This window comes from Opisthocomus hoazin, unplaced genomic scaffold, assembly GCF_030867145.1.
Source record: "Opisthocomus hoazin isolate bOpiHoa1 unplaced genomic scaffold, bOpiHoa1.hap1 HAP1_SCAFFOLD_56, whole genome shotgun sequence".
NCBI lineage: Eukaryota > Metazoa > Chordata > Aves > Opisthocomiformes > Opisthocomidae > Opisthocomus > Opisthocomus hoazin.
The window spans coordinates 183,352-200,945 of record NW_027448988.1 but is presented as its reverse complement, the minus strand read 5'-3'; the positions used below and the strand labels follow the sequence as shown (position 1 = coordinate 200,945).

The 17,594-nt window shown below is 61.3% G+C and overlaps 1 protein-coding gene across 1 annotated transcript in view; it reads left to right on the top strand.

The window, feature by feature from the left end:
- Positions 1 to 13,811, top strand: part of LOC142360043 (MAP kinase-interacting serine/threonine-protein kinase 2-like) — a 40,012-nt gene extending 26,201 nt beyond the window's left edge. Inside the window, 14 exon segments of the mRNA XM_075412341.1 lie at positions 5,731 to 5,782; positions 7,872 to 7,910; positions 8,004 to 8,151; positions 8,298 to 8,395; positions 9,383 to 9,462; positions 9,988 to 10,061; positions 10,151 to 10,255; positions 10,586 to 10,641; positions 10,793 to 10,888; positions 12,412 to 12,612; positions 12,706 to 12,870; positions 12,977 to 13,020; positions 13,290 to 13,438; positions 13,441 to 13,811. Of these exon segments, the coding sequence (XP_075268456.1) occupies positions 5,731 to 5,782; positions 7,872 to 7,910; positions 8,004 to 8,151; positions 8,298 to 8,395; positions 9,383 to 9,462; positions 9,988 to 10,061; positions 10,151 to 10,255; positions 10,586 to 10,641; positions 10,793 to 10,888; positions 12,412 to 12,612; positions 12,706 to 12,870; positions 12,977 to 13,020; positions 13,290 to 13,438; positions 13,441 to 13,559 (1,426 nt within the window). The 3' untranslated portion in view covers positions 13,560 to 13,811.
- Positions 13,812 to 17,594: the final 3,783 nt, after the last annotated feature.

Here is a 17,594-nt window from a genome sequence, read left to right as displayed (position 1 = left end):
GGTGTCCTTTATTACGGCGCCGGGCACATGGGGGATCTCTCCTCCAAACGTGTGCGCCAAACACCCTTTAATTTCAGGTTAAATAGAACTACAATATGCATATTAATCGTTATATTTTTGAGAGCGTATGAATCTATTCCAATTCTCCTTTAGCAGGTGTATTAGAGCTCCTGGGTAGTCTCTGGTGGTCTTAGGTCGTTACTTCATCTCTTTCGGTAGTCTTCCTCACTTGCCCGTGAGTTACATCCGGGGCGCTGCGCATGCTCGGTTCGTTCTATCTCGTTGCAAAACTGCAAAGCTGCTTTTCGCTGGTTCTTGGTCGCAGCTCCTGCTCTTGTCACAGTCTTGTCCTTGCTAAGTTTGCTAATCTATAAGGAGAGCTTGCAACTTCCACACAGGTGCTTTGTTTAAAACTAGAAAATACCACTGCAGCTAGTTTGGTAAAGTGTCATGTTTCTTATTATTCCTTCTATCAAGAGGTGTTAAAGTTCTCGTGGATGAATGTACCACAGGCGAAAACTTTTTGTATTTAAATCAGTAGAATTGCTATTTAACTTCACTTAAAGAGTGCCCTGTTGTCTATTACATCTTGGAGAGGAAAACATAAAAAAAAAAATCAGATCTGTGACTAAGTGTAGGTGCAGTGCCTGAACGAATGAAAAGCAGGTCATCTCTCACTGGTGTCCACAGACAGCAGAACTGTTGCAGTCCTGACCTTGAAATACAGAGACATTGACATTAAATACTGGGACCTTAAGAATCTTGGCTTTTACATTGTCTTTCTATATCTCATTTTAGTTTGCTGCCACTCTTTTGTTTCGTTTGTCCCTTCACTTCCTTCATCCTCCTCCCTACTGAGATCTTGTTGAAGGCTAAGTTTTTGAAATCATTGCCTGTATTTGTGGGTATTGCTTGTTTTGCTGTAGATCTCTAGCTTTTTGCATAGCCTTGCTATGTCTGTGTTCGTGTGCTGCCCTCAGGTTTTTAGGTTTTGCCTTGACTTCCTTAATCTTCCTCCCTAATTAAGTTTTCTAAGTCGAAGGGTTTCCAGAGTGCCCTTGCTTTCTACATTGTGTTACTGCAGCGGATTTAGTTTGCTGCCATGGGTTATTAGATTTGCCCTTCCTTAATCTTCCTCCCAATTTCAGTGTTCATATGAAGTCTTAGGATTTCACATATTGTTGTCTTCAAGAGTTTTGTGTCATTCCTTAGTGCTTACCTTTATTGTTCTATTATTTTTTTCGGTTTTCTTTTAATCTCTGTCGGTTTTTCACTTTTTGACATTCATTTCTTGGTCTTCCTTTCTGCTGTAGTCATTCTGTCTTGGTTTGTGTCTTTATCCTGGCTTTTTGCATTGTCTTTCCACAGCTGTCTCAGTCTGCTGCCACTCTTTTGTTTCGTTTGTCCCTTGACTTCCTTCATCCTCCTCCCTATTGAGATCTTATTGAAGGCTAAGTTTTTGAAATCATTGCGTGTATTTGTAGGTATTGCTAGTTTTGGTGTAGATCTTTATCTTTTTGCATATAGCCTTGCCATGTGTGCCTTAGTGTGCTGCCCTCGGTTTTTAGTTTTTACCTTGACTTCCTTAATCTTCCTCCCTGGTTAAGTTTCTTTCTAAGTCGAAGGGTTTCCAGAGTGCCCTTGCTTTCTACATTGCGTTTCTGCAGCGGATTTACTTTGCTGCCATGGGTTATAAGTTTTGCCCTTTACTTCCTTAATCTTCCTTCCTTATTTTAATGTTTGTGTGAAGTCTGAGGATTTCAAATCTGGTTTTCTTCAAGAGTTTTGTGTCATTCCTTAGTACTTACTTGTATTGTTCTATTTTTTTTCCTTTGTTTCTTTAATCTCTGTGGGTTTTTCACTTTTTGACATTCTTTTCTTGGTCTTCCTTTCTGCTGTAGTCATTCTGTCTTGGTTTGTGTCTTTATGCTGGCTTTTTGCATTGTCTTTCCACAGCTGTTTCAGTCTGCTGCCACTCTTTTGTTTAGTATTTCCCTTGACTTCCTTCATCCTCGTCCCTATTGAGATCTTATTGAAGGCTAAGTTTTTGAAATCATTGCCTATATTTGTAGGTATTGCTAGTTTTGCTGTATATCTCTAGCTTTTTGCATAGCCTTGCCATGTGTGCCTTAGTGTGCTGCCCTCGGTTTTTAGTTTTTGCCTTGGTTTCCTGAATCTTCCTCCCTATTTCAAGGTTCATTTGAAGTGTAACGTTTTGAAATCGCTGTCTTCAAGAGTCTTGTGTCATTCCTTAGGTCGTTAGTATTACAGATTTTCTTTCGAAATCTGTCTTTTAGTTTGTGGTCCTTGTATTTCCCTATAGTTTTTCTTTTGTTCCCTAATCTCTGTTGGTATTTCACTTGTTGACATTCATGTCTTCGTCTTCCATTCTGTTCTAGTCACCTTTTTGTTGTTTTTCCAGAACACCTTGGCTTTGTACATTGTCTTTCTACATCTCATTTTAGTTTGCTGCCACTCTTTTGTTTCGTTTGTCCCTTCACTTCCTTCATCCTCCTCCCTACTGAGATCTTATTGAAGGCTAAGTTTTTGAAATCATTGCCTATATTTGTAGGTATTGCTTGTTTTGCTTTAGGTCTCTAGATTTTTGCATTGTCTTTCTATGTCTGTTTTAGTGTGCTGCCCTCAGGTTTTTAGGTTTTGCCTTGACTTCCTTAATCTTCCTCCCTAGTTAAGTTTTCTTTCTAAGTCGAAGGGTTTCCAGAGTGCCCTTGCTTTCTACATTGCGTTTCTGCAGCGGATTTACTTTGCTGCCATGGGTTATAAGTTTTGCCCTTTACTTCCTTAATCTCCTTCCTTATTTTAATGTTTGTGTGAAGTGTGAGGATTTCAAATCTGGTTTTCTTCAACAGTTTTGTGTCATTCCTTAGTACTTACTTGTATTGTTCTATATTTTTCCTTTGTTTCTTTAATCTCTGTCGGTTTTTCACTTTTTGACATTCACTTTTTGGTCTTCCTTTCTGTTGTAGACATTCTGTCTTGGTTTGTGAAACTCCCCCAGGCACCAGTACAGGCTGGGGCGGCCCTGCTGGAGAGCAGCTCTGCGGAGAGGGACCTGGGTGTCTTGGTGGACGACAGGCTGACCATGAGCCAGCAGCGTGCCCTGGCTGCCAAGAAGGCCAATGGCATCCTGGGGTGCATTAGCAGGAGTGTGGCCAGCAGGTCAAGGGAGGTTCTCCTTCCCCTCTACACCCTAGTTAGGCCTCATCTGGAGTGCTCTGTTCAGTTCTGGGCTCCCCAGTTCAAGAAAGATGAGGAGCTACTGGAGAGAGTCCAGAGGAGGGTTAGGAGGATGATGAGGGGACTGCAGCATCTCTCCTACGAGGAAAGGCTGAGGGAGCTGGGCTTGTTCAGCCTGGAGAAGAGAAGGCTGAGAGGGGACCTTAGAAATGCCTCTAAATATCTGCAGGGTGGGGGTCAGGAGGACAGGGCCCAACTCCGTTCAGTGGTGCCCAGCGATAGGACAAGGGGCAACGGGCACAAACTGGAGCAGAGGAAGCTCCAGCTGAACACGAGGAAGAACTTCTTCCCTCTGAGGGTGACGGAGCCCTGGCCCAGGCTGCCCAGGGAGGCTGTGGAGTCTCCTTCTCTGGAGATATTCCAGACCCGCCTGGACGTGATGCTGAGCAGCTTGCTCTGGGTGACCCTGCTTGGGCAGGGGGTTGGACTAGATGACCCACAGAGGTCCCTTCCAACCCCGAACATTCCGTGATTCCGTGACCCACAGAGGTCCCTTCCAACCCCCAAACATTCCGTGATTCCGTGACCCACAGAGGTCCCTTCCAACCCCGAACATTCCGTGATTCCGTGACTCACAGAGCGCCCTGGCAACCCCCAAACATTCCGTGGTTCCGTGGTTCAGTTGAGTGTGCAGGGAGCGTGCAGGGAGTGTGCAGAGAGGCCAGGCGTGCACAGGGAGCAAGTCGTGAGCGTGGAGCGTGAGCAGTGACCATGCAAGGAGCATGCGGTAAGTGTGCATTAAGCGTGCAGTGAGTGTGCAGACAGGCCAGGAGCGTGCAGGGAGCTTTCTACGATGGCACGACTGGTTGGGTAGAGGAGGGGAGAGCCGTGGGTGTTGTCTGCCTCGACTTCAGCAAGGCTTTCGACACAGTCTCCCATCACATCCTCCTAGGGAAGCTCAGGCAGTGTGGGCTGGACGAGTGGTCGGTGAGGTGGATTGAGAACTGGCTGAATGGCAGAGTTCAGGGGGTTGTCATCAGCGGCGCTGAGTCTGGTTGGAGGCCGGTAACTAGCGGTGTGCCCCAGGGGTCAGCACTGGGCCCAGCCTTGTTTAACTTCTTCATCAGTGACCCGGATGAAGAGTTAGAGTGTACCCTCAGCAAGTTTGCTGATGACACCAAACTGGGAGGAGTGGTGGGTACACCAGCAGGCTGTGCTGCCATTCAGCGAGACCTGGACAGGCTGGAGAGGTGGGCAGAGAGGAACCTGATGAGGTTCAACAAAGGCAAATGCAGGGTCCTGCAGCTGGGGAGGAACAACCCCATGCACCAGTACAGGCTGGGGCGGCCCTGCTGGAGAGCAGCTCTGCGGAGAGGGACCTGGGTGTCCTGGTGGACGACAGGCTGACCATGAGCCAGCAGCGTGCCCTGGCTGCCAAGAAGGCCAATGGCATCCTGGGGTGCATTAGCAGGAGTGTAGCTAATTGGGGCGCCCTCGTTAGCAGCGCTAATGTAGAGCAGGGCGCTGATTGCCCCGGCTGCGAGGGGGGCGGGATTTGGGGGGGCTTGGGGGGTCCCGACCCCCCCGCTCTGGCCCCACCGGCACTTTGGGGGGGGGGGGGGCACACCCGAACTGCGGGGAGGGGGGCGGAGCGTGACGCGGTGCCCGGGAGGGGCGGGGCACGGGGGGGCGGGGCGATGGCGGCTCGGGAGGGGGCGAGCAGCCAATAGGCGGTGCAGGCGGTGACGTCATGCGCAGCCATTGGCCGAGGCGCCGCCGCTCGGCGCGTGCGTTCTGAGCCCGGGTCGGCGTCAAGCGATACGTGGGGTGGGGGGAGGGGAGGGGGGGGGACACCCGCGCCGTGACAGGCTCCCACGGTGCCACCCAGCCGGGGTGGGGCCGCGGTGGGGGGGGCTGTGCTGTGACCCCCTGCCGCGCGCAGGCCTCGCGGCTGAGCACCGCCCCGCTCGTGACATGTGTGGGCTGTGGGGAGGGGGGAACCCGGGGGGTGTCTGTGGGGCTCCCCGCACCCCGCCTGGTGCAGCCGGGGGGGGGGCTGTGGGGGTCCCCGCCCCTGGGCGCAGCGTGGGGGGTGGGGTGGTGGTGTGTCCCCGCGGGGGGGCGGTGTCACACAGTGGGGGCGGGGCGGGGGGGCGGAGCCGCCGCCATAAAGCTGCGGGGGGGGGGGCGGGGGCACGTCCCCTCCCGGCGGTGCGGAGCGATGCGGAGCGGAGCGGGCTGCGGTACCCCCGGCAGCGGCGGCTCTGCGGGGCCGGTGAGCGCCGGGGGGGTTTTGGGACCAGGGGGGCTCCGTGCGGGCCCCGTGCGGGCCACAGCCCCCTGACACCCGCCCCCCCGGGCTCCTCTCTCCACAGGTCTCGGCCTACCCTCGGCCCCCCCCCGATGCCTCTGCCCGCCCCTCCGCATCCCTCCCCCCCCTCCTGGTTTATTTTCCTGTTTTTGTTGGTTGGTTGGTTGGGCTTTTTCCTACCCCGCACCCCTCCCTTGTTTCTCCCTTCCCCCCGCCCGCAGCAAGGTGGTGCAGAAGGAATCTGAGATCCCCGGTTTCCACCGCTCCTTCAAGGTAAGGGGGTGCTCCCCGCCCCCGTGATGCTCCGGAGGGGGTAGGGGTTTGGGGTGCTCCGGGGGGGGATGGGAGAGTGCGGGGTTGGGGTGCGGGTCCGCGGCGGTTGGATCCCCTGCCCGGAGTGGGGGGGGGGGGCACGGACACACATCAGCGACCTCCCCCTTCCCCCCCCCCCCCGAGGAGAGAGGGGAGCGCCCAGGGTGATGCCACCCAACCCGGGCCGCAGGACCCCCATGTCCCGCCGGCCCGGTGGTCGGGGTGCTCCCCGAGGGGGGGTCAGACACCCCACACACACCCCCCCCCCCCCCCCCGCAGCAAGGCTTTGCTCACCCCGCTGCAGCTCCCACGGGTGTCCCCCGTGGGGTGGGTCAGCGGGTGGGCTGCATGTTCCCCCCCCCCCCCAGCTGCACTCATTCACCGCACGTCTGCGAGCAGGGGGTGGGGGGCTGCCGGGCCCAGCCTGGGACCTGTTGTGCGAGGGCCAGATCCTGGCAGGGGGTCTGCAGCCAGGGCACCAGGACCCCCGTCCCTCCCGGTCACTGTCAGGCGAGGGGGGTGCGAGGGGGGGGTCTGGGTCCCCCAAACGCTGGCTCTCGTCAGCCGGGCACCTTCGTGGGAGCTTTGTTTAGTTTGGCTCCCGGGGCTGCGAGGGATGCTGGGACCTCACCCGAAACCTGCCCGGCTTATTTTAGCTGACACCTAATCCTGCTCTGAGGACTTCTGGCTGGGGTTTGGGCTCCCCCCTCCATCCCCCCCTCCATCCCCCCCCTACGTTCCCCCACCCCGGGTGGTTGGGGACCAGGACGGGGGGGACACGGGGGACACCTCGGATGCGCTGCCGGAGCCGCCGCGCAGCGTCTGCCCTGTGTGTCCCATCCCCCAAACCTTTTGTGCGCCGGTGCTGCGGCAGCGGGCAGGGCCCCCTGTCCCCCGTGTACACCCCTGGTGCCCCCCCGGGAGGCCTCATCCTGCCCGCGGTGCAGGGACTTGGGCCCGAGCCGCTCATCCCCGCCATGACATGGGGGCCTTGGGGGGGGCTGGAGGGTGACACCGCACTCCGCAAACCCTGATACTGTCTTTTTTTAGGGGGGTGAGGGGGGAATCTGGCCAAACGCTGCGCAGGAGCGTTTTCAGGCATCAGGAGTGGTGCTTGGTTGGGGGGAGATGCTCGTGGCATCCCCGCACCGCGATGGGGACCCCCCGGCCCCTCGAGAGCCGCCCCGGCAGCAAACAGGCGCTCTCGGGCTGTTTCTGGCGGCGGTGGCCGGGGCTGGCTGCTCCCGCGCCGCGCTGGGGCTGGCAGCCGGCCTGGGCACCGGGGCACCGGGGCGGGTTGGGGAACGCCGCCGGGAGCTGCTGCCTCCACCCAAACAGATTTCGTAACCCCGCGGAGGACGGGGCCCTTTCGCCTCGCGGCCGGGTGCCCCCAGCACTGCCCCGTCCCGCGGTGGGGTGGCTCGGGGGGGGCTGAAGTTCCCCATGTCCCCTTTGGGGTGCTGGGGGCGGAGGCGCTGGGTTTGGGGTGGGGGAGGCAGTGGTTCCCACACCCATCACCCATGCGGGGTGCAGGGAGGGTTGGGAGCGGGGCCCGATCCTGCCAGGTCACGGGCATCACGCAGCCACGGGCACGGCGCTCACCGGAGCGGCGCTGAGTGGGCTCCGGCCCCCCGTGACCTTGCGGGGAGGCGGGAGGACGCGGTGCGGTGGCTCCGGAGCCCGTCCTGCCCTGTGGCTCTTCTTCCTCCCCCCCTCGCTGTAGTTCAGGTCAGGGTGGATATTCGGGGCTGGGTTGGTACGCGCAGCCCCAGTCCCTCTCATCATCGCCCGCGTGCCGGCCTGGGGCTGCTGGCACAGAGGCATGACCCCGCGGCAACATCCCCGGCAGGAGACGTGGTCAAACCCTTCCTCCTCCTCCTCCTCCTCCTCCTCTTCCTCCGGCTCTGCTGCATCCCTCTGGCAGCAGGGCCGTGAGCCGGTGCCCTGCACGAGCAGAGCGTGTGCCAAGGCCAGCGGCGTGCCTGGACCGGGTGGGCGGCGGCGGCTGGTCCAGCGACTGCCGTCTCACTCGTGTTCTTGGCCCTTGCAGGAACAAAACCCCTTCGAGCTGGCGTTTGACCTGGAGCCCGTCTTCGAGTGCCCTGGACCTCGGGATGTCGGCCCTCTGCATTCCCTCGAAGGCGTTGAGGGGCTGCCCCGGGGGTGGCGATGCTGGGGGGAGCGCAGGGTGGCTGGGGGTGACTCAGGCCAGTGGCTTTGCTCCGGCGCAGATGTGCCTTTGAGTCAGCCCATCGACATCCCCAGCACCAAGAAAAGGAACAAGAAGCAGCACTGCAGAGCCACCGACAGCTTCTCCGGCAGGTTCGAAGGTGAGCGGGGCTGCCCAGGGACCCCAGGGGTCCCCCCCCGGGCTGCGGCAGGGCTGGGGCCCTCCTGGTGTCCCCAGGCTCGGGGACAGCCGTGGTGTCCCGTGCCGCGGTGGGGCCGGCAGCTCAGGCGCCCTCTCTCCTGCCAGATGTTTACTGGCTGTGCGACGAGGTGCTGGGAGAAGGGGCCCAAGGCAGAGTCCAGTCCTGCGTTAACCTCGTCACCAACAAGGAGTACGCAGTGAAGGTAAAGCTCTGCGGCTTGGGGCTGCAGAGCCGGCTCCTGCCCACCCCCTGTCTCAGTTTCCCCTTCTGCCCTCCACATCCTGGGCTCCTGGCTCTCCTGGCTGTGCGGAGCTGGCACAGGACGACAGTTTCACGGGGTAGAGGGGATGGAGAGGGGCAGGAGCGGGGCAGGGCCAGGCCACGCAGGTGGCACGCTGTCCTCTGCCACCGCCCAGCTGCAGGACCTTGGTCAACCCCCTTAGCCACGCTCCTATCCCTGTAAATTAGGGCAGACACGAGATTAAATTAACGCTTGCGCCGCGTCTAGGGACTTGGGGCAAGCAGGGGCATGTGGTGCGGCAGGGTGGCCAGCCCCAGGGAGGTCTTCGTGCCCCCGCGAACACTAGAGGGGTCAGGGTGAGCCAGCTGCTTTTTGGGGCTGGGGATGGTGGTGCCGCGACCCTGCACCCCACAGGCTCCCAGTCACGGCGTGGGGGGGCTGGGACAGGCCCTGTGTCCAAACGCAAGGGGCACTTGGCTTCCCCTGTTGCCCCGGGGTGCTTTTGGGTGCCCAAGGAGGGAAACTGAGGCAGGGGGAGGGCTGCATGGTGGTTGGGTGTTCAGTGTGCCCCAAAGGGCTGGGGGTCAGTGAGACCACCCAGCTCTCCCCTGCGGGTGGAGACCCCCTGCTCACCCCATGGCACGTCCACCAGGCACCCACTGTGCCAGCGCCCAGCGGGGCGAAGGGCCGTGCTCCGCTGCCGGGGCGGCTGCGCCGGGGCTCGGCCGCAGAGCTCGCCTTGGCTGCGGGCCCCGGGAGGGAGCGGCTTGGCCCTGCTGCCGGGAACAGCCTGTTCTGCTTCTTTAACCCCTTCGGGCACCCCCCGCCTGCCTCTGCCCGGCCCCGGGGGTCCCCAGCGCCGGGTGGGTTGGGGCGCGGTGGCTGCCGGCCCCGGTCCCTCCCCAGCAGCGGTGCCTCTCCCTGAGTCTCGCCCGCTTTGCCTTGCAGATCATCGAGAAGCGCCAGGGCGACGTCTGCAGCGGGGTCTTACGGGAGGTGGCGATGCTGAATCTGTGCCAGGGACACAGGTACCGCAGGGCAGCCGCCGTCCCCATCCCCCACCGTGGCACAGGGCGCGGGCTGAGACCGGGCTGGCGCTCGAGACACCCATGGGCGGCAGGCAGGCCGCCCTCCTGCGCGGCTCTCCCTCTGCGTGGCCTCGCCGGGAGCATCCCGAGGCGACGTGGAGCCGCTTGCCATGACGACGGGGCCACGGCGGCCGAGTTGGAGCAGTGCCGAGGGGCGAGCCGAGCTGCCGCCGCGGCGTTCGCCGTCCCGCCGCGGAGAGCTGCTGAGCGGGGCAGTTTCTGGAGCGGGGCGAGCGAGCCAGGAGGGTCTGCGAGCAATTAGGGAGCGGGGCCCGGCGCTGGAAGCCCCTCTCCCCACTGGAATGTGGCCGGGGGCCCCAGCCGCGTGGTTTCAGTCGCTGGAAACCCGATTTTCTCCTCCGTTGGCCCTGCCCCGGGGAGCCGTGTGGGGTGGGGGGCTGCGGGGAGGGGGGGACCCCGCGATCTTTTTGGGGGGATGCCAGGCTGACGCCGCTGTCCCCGCAGGAACATCCTGCAGCTGATCGAGTTCTTCGAGGAGGAGGAGAGGTTTTACCTGGTGCTTGAGAAGATGAGGGGAGGTGAGTGCGGTGCCGGGGCGGGGGGAGCGGGGGCGGCAGGAGCCCCCCCAACACCCACGAGCTCCCACTCCGCTCTCGCCCGGCCGCAGGCTCCATCCTGACCCACATCCAACAGAGAAGCCGCTTGAACGAGCTGGAGGCCAGCACGGTGGTGCGGGACATCGCCAGCGCCCTGCACTTTTTGCACAGCAGAGGTGAGCCGAGCCACCCCGGGGTGCAGCCGTGCCCCCCCCAGCCGGGGGGTGCTGCCCCCCCCTCCTGCCCGGGGAGCAGGGGCCGGTGCCGGCCGCGGGCGCGCAGGGTCAGGCCCGGCTGCGTCGTGTTGTCGCGGTGCGGAGTCTGCTCCTCCGGTTTGGCCGGGACTCGGGGCCAGCAGCAATTTGTGCCCTTCGCCATGACGCGGGCGGTGATTTGGGGTGGGGAGGGAGAGGTCCCTGCGCCGCCCCCAGACCTTCTGCTGTGGAAATCTTGGGGGGAGGGGGGGGCAGGCTTTTCCACTCATCGCCTCTTCTCCCCCCTCCCAGGAATTGCTCACAGGGATCTAAAACCGGGAAATATTCTGTGCGAGCGCCTGGACCAGGTGAGCGGGGAGCAGGGGGTGGTGCCGGGGCTGGGGGGGCCCTGGTTCCCCGCGGGGGATGCTGCTGCGGCAGCTGGGGCGCGAACGCGGGGCTGAGGGTACCCGGGGGCTGCTGGGGGGGGTCACTGACCGCTGCTCCCCCCCTCCCCAGGTCTCCCCAGTGAAGATCTGTGACTTCGGCCTGGCAAGTGGCATCAAACTGAAGGGGAATTGCTCCCCCATTTCCACCCCGGAGCTGCTCTCGCCGGTAAGCGTGCAGACCATGGGGCAGGGGGGGTATAATGTTGATGGGGGGGGTGCTTGGGGGGGGGGTGGGTGTTGTGGAATGTCCATGGAGGGGGGAATGTCCCTGGTGGGGCTCCCCCAGGCTTTGGGGCTGTGTGCAGCCCCCCGCTGCTCGTCACTCCCGTCACTGCAGGAGCCCCCTCGGCGGCGGTGGGCGAGATGCGGTTCTGTAACGCGGGGGGGCCGGGCAGCGCAGGGGGGGCTGGCGCAGAGCCCGGGCTGCCGTGAGCCTTAGCAACAGCCGGCCCCGGCGGAGGCAGCTGCACGGAGGCTGCGCTTTTGGGGAGAAGTGGGTCAGGCGAGGGGCTGGGGGGGCCACCGTGATCCCCCCCACTCCGGTTGTGGGTGAGAGGGGGCTGGGGCTGCTTGCGTGCGGTGCAGCCCCTGCAGGGTGGGCACCCGGAAAGCTTCTGGGGTGCCCCTGCGTTGCAAGGAACTGTCTCACATTTGGGGGGGGGCACATACCAAGCCTGCCCCCCCCTGCAGAAAGCCGTGCTCCCCTTATCACCAGCAGCAGGGCCCCCCCCCGTGCAGGTGTTGCCCTGTGCCCCGCTGTTTTCGGGGTGCTCACGGTGTTTCCAGGGTGCTCACGTGCTGGGGGGGGGCAGACCCTGGCCCACGCGGGGTGCCCAACAGCAGAGGGGGGGCCAAAACACCCCCCCCCCCTTGTTCCTCCGCGTTTCCCCTCCCCCAGGGGGAGGACCTGAATTTCTGAGGTGTCCCGAGTTTCCCGTTCTCAGCAGCGGGGGCAGAGGGGGGTGGGTGCTGTGGTCCCTGCCGGGTGGAAGCCCATGCAGGGTTGCTGCGGGTTGGGCTTGCGTGGGTGTTTTTCTTCTTCTTGCGGTGGCATCAGCTGCCGAGGCCGGCGAGGCGTCTCGTTTGGAGGCCTCTCGTTATGTTACGGGGTGATTATCTGCTGGCTGCAGCTCTGCTCTCCCCTGGTCACGAGGTGGTGCGGGCTGCGGGTCGGGTCACGTGCGCTGGAAAGCCCCAGAGCCCCGGGAGCCGTGGGGGAACCATGGGGGAACGGGACCGCTGGCTCTCGCCTCGCGCCAGCGTTAACTCCTCCGGCACCCGGATCCGGCGCCCGCTGCGGCGGCCCTGCCCGCGTCAGGCGGGGGAACAGGCAGAGCCGGCTCCGTCCCCGCCGCCCGCCCGCCGTGTCCCGGGCGATGGGACGGACGCTGCCCCGCTGAGCCGGCCCAGTGGTGGCAGTGCTGGGGGGTGGTCCGGGGGGGTGTTGCACCCCTTTAGGGTTTTATTTTTTTTGGGGTGGCAGGGCTGTGACATCCCCCGCGTGGCGATGGGAAACCTGGCCGGGATGATCTGCCCTGCCAGGACCAAACCCGGGAAGCGGCCGTGTCTGCACCCTCATTTTGGAGGGGGTAGCCCCTTAGTTCTGGCAGACACCCCCCCGTCCCCGTCTCTCAGCTCTGCCCCATCGCTCCCCTGTCCTTTGGGGCTCACCCCCGCCTCTCCCCGCAGTGCGGCACCCCCGAGTACATGGCCCCGGAGGTGGTGGAAACTTTATACGGTTACGAGGAGATGCCCACCTACGACAAGCGCTGCGACCTGTGGAGCCTGGGCGTCGTCCTGTACTTCATGCTGAGCGGGTACCCCCCCTTCGTGGGCCGCTGCGGCTCCGACTGCGACTGGGACAGCGGCCAGGCGTGCTACACCTGCGAGGTGCGTGGCGGACCCCGGCAGTGCCGAAACCTGCGGCTGGTTTGGCAGCACCCCTCCCAGCTCAGCCCCTTTTTTATTTACCCCCCCACCCAGGAGATGCTCTTGGAGAGCATCCAGGAAGGGAAGTACGAGTTTCCTGACAAGGACTGGGCGCACATCTCCTCTGGGGCCAAAGATCTCATTTCCAGGCTGCTGGTGACAGATGCCAAGAAGCGGCTCAGTGCGGCCCAGGTCCTGGAGCACCCCTGGGTGCAGGGGGTGAGTGCTGCTGCCCCCCCCTCCCCCCCTCCACTCCCCAATGCCGGGGTGGGGGGACACCCCATTGCGGGGTGCTTGGCTCTGACCTGGCTGCGTTTCGTTGCAGTGTGCCCTGGATAACACCCTGCTGACCCCCATCATCTTGCAGAGGTGAGCGTGGGTGGCCCTGGGGTGGGGGTGGGGGACACATTCCAGCCCCCCAAATCCTGGCTCCTCTCCCCAGTGAGCTGCTCTCAGCTCTGCTTGGCTGCGGCTCTCGCCATCTGGGCAGCTGTTGCTGCACGTGATTCGGGCTGGAGCCGTGTTTTTGGTGCCTGACCCATCTGGCGTGGCATGCGCGTGAGGGGACACCCCGATATTTGCCCCCCAACCTCCCTGCAGCCCCCCGCATCCCACCCTGAGCCGCTTTCTCCCCGCAGGAAGAGCAGTGCCAAAGAGCTCACCTCCTTCGCCGCAGAGGCCGTCGCCGTCAGCCGCCAGCTGACATGGTGTGACAAGGATGAGGAAGAGGAGGCGGAGGAGGAAGCACGGCCCGTCACCATCAGTGCTACCTCATGGGCCATGCAGCTCTACCCCCTCCTGAGTCCAAGCTGGTGGCCAAGCAGCGGCAGAAGTGCAACCTGGTCAAGGCGGTGGCTGCTGGGCAGCACCTGGTAGCCCCCGTGGTCGTGGTGGCTGACCAAGCGTGAGCTGCACCCCTCGGACCTGCTGTACCCCACGTCCCCCCCATCCTCCTTCTTTCTTCCCTCCCCCCCCAGCCCCCACCATTTCTGGCTAGTGACAAGATCAGGACTCGTCCCTGTGGCTGGTTTCCAGGGTTTTGCTGATCTTGTAGGTCTGGGGTTGGGAGGGTTTCTTGAAGATCTGTTTTTTAAGGTATTAAATCATTAAGGTTGCTTCACCCAGGACATCTGACTGACACACGGACTTTTGTTTCCCCGACTCTTGGTTTCTGCTCTGAGATTTTTTCCTCCCTCCCTGACACCAAAGGACTCTTTGTATCCGAGGCCGCTTTGCCGAGTTCAGCTCATTTCATGCTGTGAACAAAAGGCCCTCGGTCGCGTTTTCGACAACGGGAGTTGCGTTTTAACCTCGTCCCTCCCTTCGGAGCTGCGGGTCTTTCTCCGATGTTGGGGTCGATCCCACAAACCCCCCCTCCCGGGGGTCTGGGAGGCATCTCCCGGGCGCAGGGACCCCCGCCGTCCCGTGCTCGGGGGCATCCCCGGCTGCGCTTCGAGGGGCTGCGGCGGGCAGGGAGCAGCTCGGGCCGGGGAGAGACGGTGCCAGCGAGGGAGCAGCTCCCCGTCCCACTGAGCCACCCTCTCTCCTCGGCAGCCTGCTTTCAGAGTAAGCTGTTCACCCCTTTTTTTTCTTTTTTTTTTTCTTTTTTAAATGTTTTTAAACTGCTAGCTGTGCTTTTCTGCAGGGCATGGAGAAATGTCTTCCTTTCCTCCCGCGCTCCGGCCGGCGGCTCCCTGGGGGTAAGGTCAGAGCCGGGGGGATGCTCAGGCGCCTGGGGCCGTGCTCTTGCGCTGGGTCGGGCGTTGCACCCCTGTTTGTGGAGGGGGGGGCTCACCAGTGGCTGGTGGAGGTGCAGGGCAGGATGAGGTCTCCAGGGCGGCTGGAGCAGCCAGAAAATATTACCCCTGCGGGAATAGCGGGGTGCTCTGTGGGAAGGGAAGGACCCCCCTTTAAAGAGCACTGGGACTCGTTGCAGGGCAGTGTGACCTGGCGTGGCTTCGAGCTGTCCCCGAGGCTGCCGTGGCCGGAGGGTCTGGGGGTGCCGAGGGTGCCGAGTGCCCCAGGATGTGCCGGTGGGCGAGCGGCCGGGCTGGCGGCAGCACCCGAGGGCCACGGCACTGGGGAGCAGCTTGGGAAGGGCTCGGGATGCGGGGCCGGAGGGTTTGGGGTCGCGGCGGCAGTGCAGGGTGGGACGGGCGGCTGGGGAGAGCTGGGCATGCGTGTTCATGTGTGTGCATCCGTGTTCATGTGTGTTCATGCATGGAGTCACGCTTTCCTCGGAGCTTGCTTTGGGGAAGGGAGGGAATGCTCGCGGGGGAGGGCCTGGGGGTGCTGAACTGGGACGAGGCCCTTGGCTGGTTTCTGCGGAGCGGGGCCGGATCTGTCCGGGTGAGCCAGCAGCGCCCGTGCTGGGGGCCAGGCTGGCCTCCAGCTCGTCCGAACCCCCCCTGGCACCACGCCGGAGGGGCAAAGCCCCGCTGCCTGCCGCGCGTCGTGCCACCGAGCTGCGCCCGCCGCCGTCCCCGCGCCTCACCGGGAGGGAGGGTGCCCCTTCGTTAGCGATCTCCTCTCCCTTCCAGCTGAATGCTTTGAGCTTTATACTCTGAAAAAGCAGCCTCGGCCCATGGCGTGCACAGGGGAAGGCTTTGGGAGCTTGCTGTGAGCCGGGGAAGAGACTCCCCCCAGGTCTTCAGCCGAGGGCAGTCACTGTCTCTGAAAGCAAAACAAAGTTCTCCTTTTTGTTTGAAGACTGCTGACAGCAAAACTATGCAATATCTGTTGTTTTTTGTTTCAGGGAGGTGTGTGTGAGTGAGCTTGGGACATGGTGATCTCGGGTGTTGATGGAGCTTGGGGCAGGGACCGTCTTTTCTGGCCCTTCCCGGCCCTTCTGCCGAGCGGCGTCGGTGGGTTGGGAGGGTGCTCCCCCCAAAACCGCCTCTGCCTTCTCCCCTGGGTGCCCCTGGTCCCACCACACAGGGTGGGGAGGAGCAGGGCAGCAGCGAGGGGAGACCCCCAGCACAGGCACCGCGACACCCCAGAGAAGCCTCCTTTAAAGGAAAAAAAAGAAATCCATCTTGATTGTACATTGTTACTTTTTATAGCTTATTTTGTCTTATCAGTTGTCGATAATTCCTTATTGTCTTATAGTAAGAAATACCGAACGCTGTACAGTACGCGGTGCCTTGAGCTGGTGTTGTGGAAGCTGTTGTTAATGCTGCACGCCGCAGCCTTTTTTAAAAAAGAAAAAAGTCTCGGGAAGGGGATGGCAGGGGGAAGTCTCTCCCATGTTTTTTTGGCCCCCGTGCTGGTGTTGGCAGACTGAATTTCCCTCTCTTCCCGTGCGTAAGGCCGAGCTCTTCCACAGAGAAATGCGGTACACGCTCTGCCTGCGGCGGGTGCGTGGCCGGGGGGCCGCGTGCTGGGCCGGAGCTCGTCCCCGTGGGCGCGTTGCCCACGCGTGGGCATCCTCGGCCGGGTCTTTGCGGCGAGGCGGTGGACGTGCCGGCGAGCATCCGAGCTCTTCGCTGGTCGCTCGGCCCAGGCTTGGCTTTGCGTTGCGGCTCGGGGGGGTCGGTTTTGGACCCGGCGCTCCTGGCGTGGCACTCGGGGTCTGGAGGGGACCTGTGCCGTGGGGCTGGCGAGCTCCTGGCAGCTCCGGCGTGCGGGGCAGGGTCGGCGTCTCTAGAGAAGTTTTAAGGAAGGGAAGGGACCGGCATGCCTGAGCCGAGACCGTCTGGTCAGACCAAAGGGCAAGAGGGAACTGCCCTGGCAGTGGAAGCAGGGACAGGTGTCTTGGGAAGAGTATAGGGATGCTGCCCGGTTGTGCAGGGACGGGGTCAGGAGGGCCAGGGCGTGGCTGGAGCTGAACTTGGCAAGGGATGCACAGAATAACCAGAAGGGCTTCTACAGGTACGTCAGCCAGAAAAGGAAGGTTAAAGAAAGCGTACCCCCCTGATGAACAAGAGTGGTGACCCCGTATCAACAGACGAGGAGACGACTGAGGTACTCAGCAACTTTTTTTGGCTCAGTCTTCACTGGCAGCCTCTCTGCTTGCCTGTCCCGAGTCCATGGACTGCAAGATGGGGACCGGAGGGGCAAAGCCCCCCCCACTCTGAGGAAAGGTTCGTGACTACCTGAGGAACCTGAACAGACATAAGTCTATGGGACCTGATGAGATGCATCCCAGAGTCCTGAGGAAATTGGCTGCTGTAGTTACCAAGCCACTCTCCATCATATTTGCAAGGTGATGACAATCACATGAAGTCCCTGGTGACTGGAGGATGGGAAACATGGTGCCCTTTTTTGAAAAGGGTAGAAAGGAGGACCCTGGGAACTACTGACCTGTTGGCCTCGCCTCTGTGCCTGGGAAGATCATGGAACAGATCCTCCTAGCAGCTATGCTAAGGCAGGTGGGGTCAGGGAGGTGATTTGAGACAGCCAGCATGGCTTCACCAAGGGCAGGTCCTGCCTCACCAACCTAGTGGTTGGTCTTTCTATGGTGGAGCGACTGCATCAGCGGACAAGGGGATGTCATCTACCTGGGTTTCTGTAAAGCCTTCGACACGGTCCCCCACAACATCCTTCTCTCTAAATCGGGGAGGTATGGATTTGACGGGTAGACCATTCAGATAGATAAGGAGTTGGTTGGAAGGTTGCAACCAGAGGGTGGTGGTCAATGGCTCGATGTCCAAATGCACAGTGGTGACAAGTGGTGTCCCTCAGGGGTCTGCACGGGGACCGGCGCTGTTTAATGTTTTCATCAATGACTTAGTGAGATTGAGTTCTCACTGAGCAAGGTTGCAGACAACACCAAGCTGAGTGGTGCAGCTGACACGGCACAAGGACAGGATGCCGTCCAGAGGGACCTGGACAAGCTGGAGAAGTGGGCCTGTGTGAACCTCATGAGGTTCAAGAAGGCCAATTGCAAGGTCCTGCACCTGGGCCAGGGCAACTCCCCGCTATCAACACAGGCTGGGGGATGA